Source organism: Alligator mississippiensis, chromosome 3 (assembly GCF_030867095.1).
Source record: "Alligator mississippiensis isolate rAllMis1 chromosome 3, rAllMis1, whole genome shotgun sequence".
Lineage (NCBI taxonomy): Eukaryota > Metazoa > Chordata > Crocodylia > Alligatoridae > Alligator > Alligator mississippiensis.
In genome coordinates, this window is record NC_081826.1 from 155205116 (window position 1) to 155220547 (window position 15432).

Genomic DNA, 15432 nt, shown 5'->3' on the forward strand with positions numbered 1-15432 from the left:
GTAGCTTACTTCTGCCTTTACCAATCACTCTACACTCATTCATTCACACACGCAAATATATCTTACTACACACACACACACACAAATTGTAATATTATAAAAGCCTAAGTCTGTCCATCTGTCCATAATGCTTTATTCACACTTTGATTGGCTGACAAACAGCCAATCAGAGTGCGGACAAGTGTTCCAACAGGAGGTGGTGGCCAGTGAAGTGCCACCATGATGGTGGGGACATGGGAGGGAGGGGCTGAGGCTAGCTTATTCCTACCTGCCCTGCTCCCTGCAAGTGGCAAAGATGGAGTGGCCTCACCCCCCCCCTTACTCCTTGCAGGTAACAGTGGCGGCGGCTTGGGGGAGAGCAGAATTAGGATGCCGGTTGTGGGGTGAGGCCACCAGCTCTGGCCTCAGCTCGCCCCTCCTCTCTTCCATCATCGCTGCCTGCAGGGCCCACCATGGGATGACTTGGCGGCATTGGAGGTAGGAGCAGGTCCCATGCAGGTTGGGGGAATAGTAGGTGTGCCGCAATGGGAGCAGTGGGGGGGGGAGAGGAGTGGGCCCGGGCCTCATGTGGAGGAGGAGGAGGACCAAGCCCAAGCCAGGGGAGAAGCTGGCCCACCATGGCATGGGAAGCAGTGGGCCAGTCTGAGGGGAAAAGGAGTCCAGGAGAGCTAGCTGTGCTTCAAAGAAACCTTACTGAGGATGCAGGAACGAACCATCCTAGTGCGCAAGAAGACTAGCAAGTATGGAAGAAGACCAGCTTGGCTTAGCAGGGAACTCTTCAGTGAGCTAAAACACAAAAAGGAAGCTTACAAGAAGTGAAATCTTGGACAGACAACTAGGGAGGAGTATAAGATTTTGGGCCTGCAGGGATGAAATCAGGAAGGCCCAAAGTGCCATTGGAATTGCAGCTAACAAAGGATGTGAAGAGTAACACAAAGGGTTTCTGCAAGTATGTCAGCAACAAAAGGAAAATCAGGGAAGTGTGGGTCCCTCACTGAATGGAGGAAGCAATCTAGTGTCAGATGATGTGGAAAAGGGTGAACTATGCAATGCCTGTTTCAGCTCCCAGACTACTGCACCAGGCAGCACAGTTTGGGGAGGAGGTGAGCAGCCAACAATGGTGAAAGAACATGTTAGGGACTCTTTAGAAAAGCTGGCCATATACAAGTCCATGGCACCAGATGGGATACATCCAAGAGTACTGAGGGAGCTGGCTGGTGAGATTGCAGAGCCATTGGCCATCCTCTTTGAAAATTCATGGTGAAAACTCATGGGGAGGTCCCAGATGATTGGAAATGGGCAAACATAGCGCCCATATTTAAGAAAGGGAAGAATGAGGATCCAGGGAACTACAGACCAACCAGCCTCACCTCAGTCCCTGGAAATATCATGGAGCAGGTCCTAAAGGAATCCCTTTCTAAGCACTTGGAAGAGAAGAAGGTGATTAGGAACAGTCAGCATGGATTCATCAAGGGCAAATCATGCCTAACCAACCTGATTGCTGTCTATTATGAGGTGACTGGCTGCGGGGATGCGAGGAGACCAATGGATGTGGTATATTGACTTTAACAAGGTTTTGATACAGTCTCCCACAACATTCTCGCAGGCAAGCTAAGGAAGTATGGGCTGGATGAATGGACTGTAAAGTGGATAGAAGACTGGCTGGTGCATTAGGCTCAGAGGATAGTAATTAATGGCTTGATGCCTAGTTGGCAGCTGGTATCAAGTGGAGTGCCCCAGGGGTCGGCCCTGGAGCCAGTTTTGTTCAATGTCTTCATCAACGGCCTGGAAGATGGCATAGAGTGAACCCTTAGCAATTTTGCAGATGACACCAAGCTAGTGGGAATAATAGATACACTGGAGAGTAGGGCTAGGATTCAGCATGACCTAGATAAATTGGAGGATTGGGCCAAAAGAAATGGCATAAGTTTCAACAAAGACAAGTGCAAAGAATCCTGCACTTAGAATAATCCCATGTGCTGGTATGGGTTGGGGGAAGATTGGCTGGGCAGCAGCTCTGCTAAAAAAGATCTGGGGGTTAGAGTGTACAATAAACTGAATATAAGCCAACAGTGTACCCTTGTTGCAAAGAAGGCTAATGGCATACTGGGCTGCATTGGTAGGGGTGTTGCCAGTAGATCAAAGGAAGTGATTATTCCCTTCTATTCAGGAAGGGTGAGGCGTATCTGAAGTACTGTGTTGAGTTTTGGGTCCCCCTCTACAGAAAGGATGTGGACAAATTGGAGAGGCTCCAGCAGAGTGCAAGAAAAATGTTTTGGGGTCTGGGGGACTTGACTTATGAGGAAAGACTGCAGTAAACATCTTAGAGTGCACAAAACTAATAGACTCTGGAGCAGGCTAGTACTTGTAACTCTCCCCCTTGTAACTTACCCAGGAAGTGGGAGGCCTGAGTTTTACGTCTGCCTCATGAGTACTAGTGTGCTCCAGAAGTTTTTTGTGCCCAGCAGTACATGTGCAGGCACTACCTGGCTGGCTGGGACACAAGGGTGCTTCAGTGTGGGGGCTGCCTCCTGGCTAGCCACACAATGAAGCACCCTCATGTCTCAGCCAGCCCCTCCACAGAACATTGAGCCCAGTCAGAACAGCACTGGGCTGCTGCCGGCTGGGGCTGCTCTGACCAGGCTCAGTATGCTGTGCATGAATAAACTCCAGCACAAAAAGCTCCACAGTGTATTCACGTGCATTAATTGCAACAGAAAGGCTGCAGTATGCCCACCCTAGTTTGGTGGTTAGCATACTTTCCTTGGAACTAGGGGTAGGGTGGTAACTGACACATCGCCAAAATACAGGACCCCCTTGGTGCTGAGGGGGACCACCAGCACCCTTGGCCAATTATTGGTGAGGGGTGGGGGCTACTGCCTCCTTGGTGAATCAGCAGCAAGGAGTAGGGCCACTGCAAAAAGGACAACTCCCACTCAACCTCCTTCCCTGGGTGCCTTTGAGCTCTGCTTCTCCTGGCTGTGCACCACCCTACCTCCAGGCACAGCCAATAGAATTGTGTGGACAAATGATTGACATGCATTTCCACCAATGAACTGAAAAAACAGGACTTTCTGCAGTCCATTCCTCATTCAGAAACAGAGAGGGGACAAAGGGTTTTAAAACAGAACAGTCCGGTATAAAACAGGACCAATGGCCACCCTAGCTAGGGGATGCGTGTATGAATTCCCTTAGGGTCAGACAGGCCTAAAATCTCGGCCTCCTACTTCCTAGGCAAGTATTCTAACTAGTAGCTACTATGTAAAAGGAGGGTACTGCTACCACAGCTAGCCATTTTATAAGTGAAAGTGGCCAGGGTGACTGAGCTTTGTACTGAGCATGATACTGTTAAATGCAATTCAAGTATTCTTTGAAGATGCTAAATGTATCAGACCCTTCTGAGAATGCAGATGGAGACTCAGCAACTCCTCAGCTCCATTCTGGAGTTAGAAACCTGAGACATAGGAGCGTAGGTGCTCAAACTGGATTACTTCCAGTCATTTGTACAAGCCACTGTATAGATGCCTACAAAACTTTGCAGGCTGATATGGATGTGCTGAATGAATCTAGGTGCCTAATGAGTTTTGCGCCTCCTGGAGCAGGGTCATTCTGGATTATTCCTTTGATTCTGCCTAAATTCTGCCTAAATCCCATTTTTGTACTTGTGGGCCAACTCAGGAACTTCCTTTAAGGGCCGTATCTTGTCAACACAAAATCTCTATTCTTTATTTTTTGTAGCAAGTATGTATATCATAGTATAATTAATAATAATTATTATGAAGTTTAGAATATAGATGGCTCTTAAAGAAAGTGCAGATATAATGTCTGTCTATTCTGTGTCCCTTTGGTGCAGCCAGAGCAGTGGAAATGAAAATCAAGCCCCAAGTGAGTCCACTGTACATGTTAGTCTTTTTTCCTAGCTAGCCTACTGATAGCCTCCCCCTTTATTCAGAAAGTCAAGCTGGATTTTCCTGAAGCAATTTAGAAATGAATTTGAATGACAAATCTGCTGAAGTCAGAACATGTCAAAAGCTATTTTCAGTCAAAGCTGACCCATATTCTGTAACTGGACTTGGCTAAGGAATGCAGAGTACACTGGGTGAGTTTTTACTGGAATGTTGAAGGTCTCCAAAAGAAACTCTTTTTTTTTTTTTTTTTTTTACTAAGATAAACTCACTCCAAATTAATGCCTGGAAATTCTGTCTGAATTTGACTTACATGAATATATATATGTTCCCTGCCAAAACCATTGGGCGGAGCAGAGAATGTTGTTTACACTTGGGACCCAGGTATTGCTTGAGAGACTAACCATGGCTTGGAAATACAGCATCTTAAGGCTTGCACTGTGCGATACTCCTGAAGTGCCATAATGAAATTCCAAGAAATATGTGACGACTGACATTTTCCCTGTGCTTGATTTTTCCCATAGAATTGCTCGAATGATTCGTCAGGAAAGGGGAAATGCTCTGCTTGTTGGAGTTGGAGGTACAGGCAAGCAATCTTTGACCAGACTTGGATCTCACATTTGTGGATACACATGCTTTCAAATAGAGCTCAGCCGTGGTTATAGCTATGAAAGTTTCCATGAAGATCTGAGGAAGTTGTATAAAATGGCAGGAGTAGAAGACAAAGATATGGTTTTCCTCTTCACAGACACACAGGTATGGTTAAATGGTTCAACTGGAAATGCAGGTGGCTTTACCATTAAAATGTTGTGGAAAAACACAGTAAAATTTTGCTTTTCGTATGATCATGTCTTTACAGAGTGCGAATTATAAGCTTAAACAGGTAAAGTTGTAAAACTACGTATAGAAAATGAAATTATTCAGAGAAAGAGGCCTTAGTAGCCGGGGAAAGATAAATAAAAGAACTACCTTCAGCTATGCAGAATCATGGAAAAGTATCAATAGAAAAGGGTAAAATGAGATGGTGGAGTGGAGTGGACCATCAGTGAAGATTCCTCTCGGAGTCCCAATGAAAGTGGGCCAAGATCATGATAGGACCAAAGACAGAATCATAATCCTCTGTGGTGGAGAGGATAAGCAGTAGATATAAAGCTTGCACCTAAAAATGAAATAATGGAAGCTGTAGTGATTTATACCAGCTCAAGATCTACCCCACTGACTTCTTGTACAAGGTAGTCAAGAAGTCTGCATTTCCTTAACTTTTTTAATGAGAATGTCAGAGGAGACCATGTCAAAAGCCTTATTAAGCTCCAGGTATATGCCGTCCCTATTCCTGTGCTTGGCCAGATGCAGCACCTTCTCTTGCTACAGCTACTGCTGGGCCTTGCAAAGTAAGGTGGAGGTAAGCGGGCACAGGATGTCTCCCCCAGACCCAGATCTGAGAGGACTAATTTACCTTGTTTGCCTAGTTTGTTGTGAGGTGCAGCCCTGGGAAACCGCTGAGTCTCCACCACACCTTGGGAAGCTGGAAGCACCCCACTGGTGCCAGGGTGGGCGGGGGCACCCTGCAGGTCAGGCCACAGCAGCCCCTGTGAACCAGGCCAGGGTTTGCCATACCAATTAATCATTTAGCTTGTTGTAATTGCAACAGGGTAAACAAATATTTATTTAAGTAGTCAATTGCCTGTCAAGAATGAAGGGGGGGGGGTGTGTGGGCGGGGACAGAGCGCCACCACCCAGTGCCCCGCAGTGCCACTGCTCTGCCTCCAGCCCCATGCGCCCCACCCCCGTGTGTCTGTCCCCATGCACCAGAGTGGGGTGCGAGGCCAGCGCTGCACCGCCAGCACCCCGCACCTCTAAGGAGCAGGGCTGCCCCTCAGCCCCTCAGTCCCCACAGTCATGGCAGCACCATCCCCTTTACAGAGTCAGAATTATAAGCTTAAATAGATAAAGGCATGGGGTGCTGTTAGATGTAGCGACAAAGCTGGATCCTCCTCTGCCCCATGCGCCCTCCCCCACCCCCACTCCACCCCCTCTGTCCCTGCTGCCACGGGGGGGACATGGGTGAGGATGGAATTCTGCCCCCACTTCTCATCCGGTCTCTGCTCCATGGAGGCAGAGGGGGACAACAGGGACGGTGCTGCCATGACAGTGGGGACTGAGGGGCTGGGGGGTGCCAGGCCAGCGGTGTTGGCCTCACCCGCCAGCTATGTTGCCACCATCTCCAGGGAGCAGGGCAGGGGACGGGGGGTAGGCCAGCAGTGCTGCCCCCCTCCCCCTTGCCTTCCCTCATTCTGTCCCCGCTGTCATGGTGTTACTCCGCTGGACCCCTGCCATTGCCTCCTGTCCAGAACACTCTTGAAGCACACTGATTGGCTGTTGAGACAACCAATCAGAGTGTGAATAAAGCATTATGGATAGGCCGACAGACTAAGGTTTTTATAATATTAGAATTGGTATTTACATACCTGAAGCTGATTTGATTCAATCTTCACAGGTTAGTCTGAGTAGATTGAACCAATAAGCAAGTGAACAGGCATTCACTTTTGATTCCGGAAATGCAACCACATGCCTGCCATGGCTCAGGCCAGAAGCTAGGGGGCAGTAGAGCATTCCTCCCTGCTGGGCTGGAACAGACAGCTTGGGCCAAGGCTAGCCAGCCTACTCAGTTAAGCAGGGTTTGTAGAGGAGGTGCAAACCATCCTGGGATCATGGGGGATTGTGAGTTAATTTGAATCTGGAGGAGATCTGGGACAGAAGTTCAATAAACTGATTTAAGTTAAGTTAGTTAAGTCTAATACTACATTCATCCAGGTTTATCTTAAAAAGTTCTTGGCCATTTAGAAAGTGGTTTACATGCACTAAACTTCTGTTATGTTACAGATTTGAACTGGATTCTGATCACTTATACTAGTTTATGTGTAATTTCTGTTCCTATTTTAAGATGCACAAACCTTCTCTCCAGGTAACCACAGCTTCCTGCTCTTCTCCCAAGCAAAACACTGGCTCAGACTCTCCGGTTTGCTGACCTGTTTGCTCGCTCCTGTATTGCTGACTTAAAATATTTGCTTAAGAAATAGTTCCTTAAGCAAATATTAGTTGCTAGGTCTCTTTTAATTATCAGAATATTTAACAGTAATTACTGGAAAAAATGATTTTGTATAATCACAAAATTAATAGCTTACAATGTTAAATGTTCACTGTATGATACATTACCAGAGGTAAATAGACTATTTAAGTAGGTTACTCCAATATAACTTTCAATGTTAAAAATGTGTGCCTTATCACCAGGGATCCAAGTTTTCCATTCACAATGGAAAAATGTGGCAAAACCCAGATGTTTTCATTTTAAGGTGAAGAACATGGATTTTCTCCTTTAAAGGAGAAAAACATGGGTTTCTCCTTGCAGGCTGCCAGAATTCTAGCCTGCAAGAGGCTGGAGGGAGTGGGAGAAGGGCAGTCAGGCAGGGAACACCACATGCATGTGCACATGGACACATCCAAATGGCAGCCTGGAGAGCAGCTCCCTGCAGGTCAGTCTGGTGGGGCAGGGATTGAGGCTCCCATAGTGTTGGAGGGAAGGAGGCAAGGAGGTGGGTAGGACTGGGGCTGCTGTCCAGCTGGGGTGGGGCTTGGGGCCCTGGGCTATGTGCAGCTGCAGGGCCTGGGCAGGAAACAGGATGGAGCCACAGGCAGTTTGTCCGGGGGAGGTGAGGGGGCTGGCTCCCCACAACTGCAAGCACTCCTGGGGTGGGCATGGGGGGTGCATACTCCTTCAGATATGTGCACGGGGCAGAGGTGGGCTGTCTGCTACGGTCTCGGCACTCCCTGCCTGCTGCCCTCCTCCCAGGGCCTCCCCGGTGCCACAGGTGGGACCCAGCGCAGCAGGGCAGAGTGGTGCGAGGAAGCTCAGTGCCACCGTTGCAAGCTCCTCACCACCATGGCAAAGTACTGCCTGCCCGCCCAGCAGCAGCAGGGGTATGGTGCAGAGTTGTGCCCCTCGCTGCTGCTAGACAAGCAGGGAGCACCTTGCCGTGACAGCACAGAGCTCCCAGGGGTGGCAGCACCCGGGGTGTGGGGGAGCTGGGCTCCACGCTCTGGTCTGCCACAGTAGCTGCCGCCTCTCGTGGGAGGCAGATGGGGCTTGGGGCATTGCTGGTGGAGAGCAGGGAGATGCCGACCTGGGTCCCTGGCCACATAACCCTGGCAACTGGGAGCCCCCTCTGGCAGGTCGGGGGTGGGGAGGGGCGCTGTGTGTGGGGAGTGAGGGGCACCAGCAGAGCCCAGGGGGCTGTGGGTGGTGGGTGAGGGACACCAGCAGGGCTGGGTGGGCTGTGGATTGGGAGTGAGGGGAAAAGGCATGGGCAAGAGCAGGGAACCGGCGTATCAGGGCTGCTCAGCACCACCAACCAGTGGCAGGGGACAGTCGCAGCTGGACCCACATCTTGGTGAGAGAAGCGAGTAGGGAGAGCTCTGATTTCTATCCTGCCCTGCCTTTATTTCCCTCTCATATGGGGAACAGGGCTGGCTATGCCCTTAGGGAATGGGGCTTTTCCTCATCTCTACTGATGGCGGGTGGATGGATTAGAATATTCATCTTCAGTGTTTGATGGATTAGGATTAACAGAAAAGTCGCTATTGAACTAGGAAAAGTGACTGTAAGCTTGCTCAATTGTCCTGATCCTAGAGAAAATACCAGTAACCTCAAAAAACACCAATCAGTGATAGTGCTGAACAGGGAATGGATCAGATCAGAAGCTACACATTTCTTAAGACTTTTAGACATAAGAGAAAAAACAAATGGGGGAAGACCTGTTTTTTAATAGGTAATAGTCTGACAAGATGTTTTTCAATTATTTAAAAAGTAAGCATTTTAAAATAATGTTTTTTTCAGTTAAAAACATTAAACTCCTTGTTATGATGTACATTTTATGTTGTGAATTCAATACTGTACTCTTCTTATTTTTCTAATTGCATTCTTTGGGTTTATAGCTACAGAATACAGGTTAATAAACTAACTCATATTTATAAAATCTTTCCTATAGATTGTTGTGGAGGAGTTCTTGGAAGATGTAAATAATATTCTAAATTCTGGTGAAGTGCCTAATCTGTTTGAAAAAGATGAGTTGGAGCAAGTACTGGCAGCTACAAGACCCAAAGCCAAAGAAGTAGGAATACCAGAGGGGAACAGAGATGAGGTAGAATATTCCCTGCAGATATTAATATATTGTACTAGATAGCTTGGTAAATGAAAGTTATTAGATTTCTTGTTTTGGAAGAAGTAAGTATAGGCATTTTAACACGTGCCTTATCTATTTCTTATCATCTAATCTGGAAAGAAGAGGAAATTGCATTTGCTTTACACTTGGGGAAGGTCAATTTGCAGGTCTTCTAATGAGTGCTGCTGCTCTGTCATATATGGAAAAAAATATTTATGTTCTGCCCTTGGAGACCAGAGTTCAGCCAGGGTAGGTATGCAGGTATTTCAGAAGGGCCAGCAAACCATGTCATCCAAATGAATTATTGAAAGCATCAGTAAGTAAAGATTGCTGATCATTTAGGAAATTTGCACTTACAGTTTTTAGTACCAGAATTTAAATTAGCGCTTTACCTTGTGAGAACCACTTCTTTTCAGCATGAAAGAGCTGATGAAGGGCATCTTGGGGTGTCTATATGCATGCTCTTTGGGTAGTGGGGGAGGAGGGGGCACTTTAATTACAGCAGTTCTTGGGAGCTGCTTTAATTAAAGCACCCACAACGTCTTGTGTATTCAGCATCCCGCACTTCAAAACGGCTGCAGGGGTGCTTTAACTGAAGCTCATTCAATGAGCTTCGGTTAAAGTGCCCCTGCGGCCATTTTGAAGCATGCGGACACTGACTGCATAAGATACTGAGGCTGCTGGCGTGTGATAATTAGATTAATCGAGCCTGCTACAGTGCATCAGAGCAGGGATCCTGCACATCTACAGGCATGCTGAATGACCACACAGCATTTCAAAAAATTAAAAACAAATCCATTGGATGGTCTTTCAAGAAGTTCCCTACTTTATTGGTTTTGTGAAGAACTTGACAGGTTTTCTCAAATAAAGCTTTCTTCCATTCTGCTTGTATGCAGCAAACATAGTTTATGGCTTCTGTTTCCTCTGATCTGTTTGTTTTGTTCAGTTGCTGCTGCGTACCTTACTTGAGTGGGAAATTGGAAAGGCAGACAGTTTTTGACAAAATCTTGATTTATCTGGGCAAACCAATCAGTAGCAAGGAGCAATTACTTCTCTGAATTTAGAACATTCAGAAGAGAGTGGCAACTTGTTCAGTGGTCCTTTGCAAACCATGTAAGATTATATATCTATTTTGACACACTATTGAGCACAAACCTCTTCCAGATGTCTACTACACTAAAAGATAGAAGAAAAAAATATCATTATTAAGTTGGGCTTTGCTTTATTAAAATATACACTTAGCTTTATTTATTACTTCGGCCTTAGTCAAGCACCAAGATTTGTAAACAGTATCTTGGGAAGATCAGTTCAGAAGTAATCTTGGTTAACATGACAGTAACAGTAGTGAATAGTACACATCTGAACAAACAAATGGATGAATAAAAAACAATTAATTCAAAATAGAAACTTTTTGAAAAACAGGTTGGAAGACAGAAAGGTGTGATTTTTGTGCCCAAATGCTGTGCAGTGAGCAATCCTCCCCTGCAGATCTTTTCAAACTTAACTCCTTCAAAAGCCAGAACTTTCAGGAATCTTATCCTAATCTCATCTTCCAAAATAATAGCTGCTGAAACCTGTTGTCTCTTAGATCCTTTCCCAACCCAGCTAACAACTATTAGGGCCAATGAATCAAAATGAAGAGTTCAGGTAGATTCCCACTTTCCTCTGGAAAATAGCTAGGGAGTAGCCACTTCATCCCAGGAATGTGGATACAAAGGATCTTTCAGAATTTCTAGATAAATTTTCTCTTATACAGTGAAAAACAAAATCATCATGATATGTTTCAGGTGATGAAGAGAATAGAACGAGCTTTTTTCTAAAACAAAAATTAGTAGAGGTGCACCAATACATTGGTCTGATATCAGATTGGTACTGATATAAAGAAAATTGTCTGTATCAGAAATCAGCCCGATGCAGATGATAATTTGGCTGATAAATGCCGGTGCATGTGCACAGCCACAGGGCAGCATGCAGGCAGCGACGAGCACAACCCAGCAGCATGGAGAGCTGTGTGCAGCTGGTAAGTCCGTTGTGGTGGAACAGGAGGGAAGAGGCATGGGAGGACAGATCAACGCCCCTCATGGTGAGTGTGGGAGGGGGCATGGGCAGACACTGCCCAGCCAGGGTGGGGCGGGGTGCGGGAGGGCAAGGGAGGGAAGCATGTGTTTCCGGATCTGCACGGGGTGGGGCGGGCAGGCTGCAGCTCCAGGCTGGAACTGGGGCTGCGCCAGGCTCTTCTCAGAGGGTGGCTACAGAAGGGGCTGCAGCCACCCTAAATTTCACCATAGCCCCACTCCCAGTGCCATTGCTGCATGCCCGGCACAGCCCTGGCTCTTCCCAGCATGTGGGGGGAGGCGGGGGTTGAGCCAGGAAGAGCCGGAGCTGTGCCGGGTGCACAGTGGCAGTGCTGAGAGTGGGCTATGGCAAAATTTGGGGTGGCTGCAGCCCCCACTGTAACTGCCCACCCCAAGCCCAGCCCCCACCAAGAAGAGCCTGGTGCAGCTATGGCTCCAGCCCACAGCTGCAGCCCATCCACCCCACCCTGTGAAATCCTGGGGCACACATCCCCACTGCCATCCCAGGGTGTGCACAGCAGCAGGAGCTGCCACCCCCTCACCCACGCCCTCCCATGGAGCTGTGGCTTCCTCCTGCATCCTGCTCTGCCCAAGCTGGGCAGTGCCTGCCCCAGCCCCTGCCCCAGCCCCTCCCTCACTGCGGGGGACATTGATCTGGCCCTCTCACACATCTTCCCTAGCCCCTCCCCTTCCACCACAACAGACTTAGCAGCTGCATGTAGCTCTCCACGCTGTATCGGAAATCAGATTGGTATTGGCCAATATGCTTACTTAAAAACCAGCTATTAGTATCAGCCCCCAAAATCGCTATTGGTGCACCCCTAAAAATTAGTAAAAAATAAAACATTTGTTGACAAAGTAAGAACAGTATGTGGTAATGAAATAAGTGGACAGCTTGATTAAGAAATCAGATAGAGCAGAATGAAAAAATAATTAGAGAAGTTTTAACATATATTTAATAGTTCTTGGCTCCTAAAATACTGTTCAGAGTGTTGGGAAAAAGGACATGTAAGATGACAAATTCTCTTTCTTAAATAGATCAAATAAAGGATCTGTGGATTCATAGAGATATTTCTTTCTTTCACTTCCAGGTCTGGCTTGTGAAGAATATATGAATAGGTGGAGTGAGAATACCACTCTTTGCTCTCTCTTGGTTATGTAGACCTGTTTCCATGTTTTAATACAGGAATCTTATTCCCAACCTCAGAAAAAATGAATGTATCACAACCACCTTTGTCATGGTCAGGCCGCAGTTGGAGTACTGCATCCAGTTCTAGGCGCTGCACTTCAGGAGGGATGTGGACAACATGGAGAGGGTCCAGAGGAGGGCCACCAGCATGATCAGGGGGCAGCAGGGCAGGCCCTGTGAGGAGACGCTAAGGGACCTGAACCTGTTCAGCCTTCACAAGAGAAGGCTGAGAGGGGATCTAGTGGCCATTTACAAACTAGTTAGAGGGGACCAGCAGGCATTAGGAGAGTCCCTGTTCCCCTGAGTGCTACCAGGAGTGACTAGAAATAACGGCCACAAGCTGGCAGAGGGTAGATTCAGACTAGACATCAGGAGGCACTACTTCACAGTCAGGGCGGCTAGGATGTGGAACCAACTTCCAAGAGAAGTGGTACTGGCTCCTACCCTGGGGGTCTTCAAGAGGAGGCTGGATGAACACCTTGCCAGGGTCGTTTGACCCCAGTACTCTTTCCTGCCATGGCAGGGGGTCAGACTTGATCATCTGCTCAGGTCCCTTCCGACCCTACCAACTATGAAACTATGGTCTCTTGACTCCTCTAGATTTTAGGAGGCTTCTCCTGGCTGACTAGAAATCCCCTTCATTCTTTGTATCTGCCATTTTCTGAGTTCAGTATGTACACTAAAAATTCTAATGATCCTTTTTTAGAAAGTGGTGCTTAAAAGTGCTCCTCTAGGCAAAGCCACTTTTTGAACTGTTAGACCTCTTTATTTCCTTTGGGTAAAAATTTATAAGCTAAATGAGTATAAGATCTATGATTATTGTTTATTAAAATCTCGACTAGTAATTTAAAGATTTTCTTCATGTTTTCTCTGAGAAAGTAATTGTTAGACCAATTCCTGAATTCGTGACAGAGGTCATTTCTACTTTTCAGTCTTGATTCTCCACAGCCTTATACCAGTACATAGAGGGTATGAAATATCACCAAAACAGAATAGTCATATTTCTTAGCTACTTTATGCTCAGTAATTCAGTCAATGACATTCAAGGTACAAGGCCATAGATAATCATGTCCTTCATTTGAACCAGAGTATTGATTCACTTTCATTATTTTAAAATCAGGTCATGCAACACAGAAACTGGTGCAGAACCTCAGTTTTCACAATACGCAACCTTAGAGGAGGTCAGGCATCTTGTCATTCTTCCATGGAAGTTAAATAAGAGGCTTGAATGTGTCTTAGCCATCTTTCTCTAGATAGATAGAATTGGTTATTGAAAAGCATGAAGTGAACAAAGCTGAATGTGAGTTGAATTCCATCTCTGATAGTCTCAGTTATGTTTTCTCATAATGATAACCCAAATCCACATTTTCCCATGATTTAGGTGAAACACCACTAATATAGAGATATTTATATACTAGCAAATTGCCCATCAAGAATGAGGGGGTGGGTGGGAACAGAGCCCCGCATCCTGCCCCATGCCCCTCCTCCCCCGTGCATCCTGGCCTGCTCCCCACGTCCGGGCCTGCTCCCTCCCCGCAGCTTGAGTTCTGGCCCTACCACCATTGGTGCTTGGGGTCTGGCTGCCCCCCCGTCAGTGCTTGGGGTCCAGCTGCACCCCACTCCACGTGGGGTCTGGCCCTGCTCCCTACCCCAAGTCATCACTCAGGGTCTGGCTGCGCCTCTCCCCCCCACCTGTCGCCATTCAGGGTCTGGCCGTGCCTCTCCCTGCCACCTGTAGCCACTTGGGGTCTGGCTGCACCCCACCTCGTCCCGCCACCACACACTTCTCTGGCAGTGGTGCAGACTGGGGCCCGTGCAGGCAATCGCCACCCACCCTCTCGGCAACACATGCTCAGTTGGGCAAAAGCCTTATGGACAGACAGGCAGGCACACACAGAGACTAAGCATTGTATTATATTAGAATATAGTAATGTTTCATTTTAATCATGGAAAAATGAGGGTTTGGGGTTACTTTTTTTTAACTGAAAATTGGGGATTTTTAAAAAAACAGGATCCCTGATGATAACATTCACCACAAAGGTGCCGTGTCTACATGAGACACTGACTACACAGTCATTACCGTGCAGTCATTTAGTACTTCTATAAACAAGTACTAAATGAATGCACAATAACCAGAGATACTGTGCAGTAACATCACTGAATGGCTTTTAAGTGACACTGACTGTGTAGTAGCTCATTACTACTGCATGGTAGCGTCAAATCAAGCTTTGTGCTACGTGACTACTGTGCAGTAGCAATGAGCTACTGTACAGTCAGTGTCCTGGCCAGGAAGAACCCATCATAATGATTTTTAATAGTACTGGAAAATTTTACTGTTGATGATTTTTTTTTTTTAAAACATTATATTCCAGCTAAAATGTTTAAGCTTTGGAATGACTTTACTGGCTATACAGCTCTCTTTGGAGCATTAAATGTGAAGGCAGGACTTTTCCATGAGTTAATCCTTTGGAGGTAGTTAAGCAGGATGAGAAACCAAATGGTCGGAAAAGAATGTTTTTCTCTTTTAATAGCAAATATGAAAATTCAGGCTTTAGGCAAAATTTTATAATTTTTGCTGCATTTGAAATGGATTTGGCATGTTAAAGTAAGCATGCAGGGAAATGAATTATTCATTTATTATTTTGCCAAACCTCTACAAACTAAGTAACCTAAAATGTTAGATTTTTTACCTCTTCACAGGCAATATCTGAGACTAGCCACAATTTTTAGACATATAAATGGCCTGCTAGTCATTTAGCCAAGGCAGAATTGTTGCCCACAGTATATGACTGGGCTAGATTTCATTTGAACTAATAATATCATCATAATCTCTTTATTTATCTTGTAAACTGTTGTATGTGCTTTTCAACAGGTGTTTCAATTCTTTATTAATCGAGTTCGTCAGAAGCTGCATATTGTTCTCTGTATGAGTCCCGTAGGAGAGGCTTTTAGAGCACGATGTAGGATGTTTCCATCCCTTGTGAATTGCTGCACCATTGACTGGTTTGTGCAGGTTTGTACTAGCTAAGCTGCAAGAAGTACTG

At 46.4% G+C, this 15432-nt stretch overlaps 1 protein-coding gene across 2 annotated transcripts in view; it reads left to right on the forward strand.

Annotated features, from left to right (window-relative positions):
- DNAH6 (dynein axonemal heavy chain 6) overlaps window positions 1-15432 on the forward strand; it is a 289163-nt gene that overhangs the window by 153800 nt on the left and 119931 nt on the right. For both annotated transcript variants that reach the window (XM_059724560.1, XM_059724561.1), the window contains exons 46-48: window positions 4430-4661; window positions 8951-9103; window positions 15261-15401. In XM_059724560.1, coding sequence (XP_059580543.1) covers window positions 4430-4661; window positions 8951-9103; window positions 15261-15401 — 526 coding nt within the window. The remainder of the gene's footprint in view (window positions 1-4429; window positions 4662-8950; window positions 9104-15260; window positions 15402-15432) is intronic.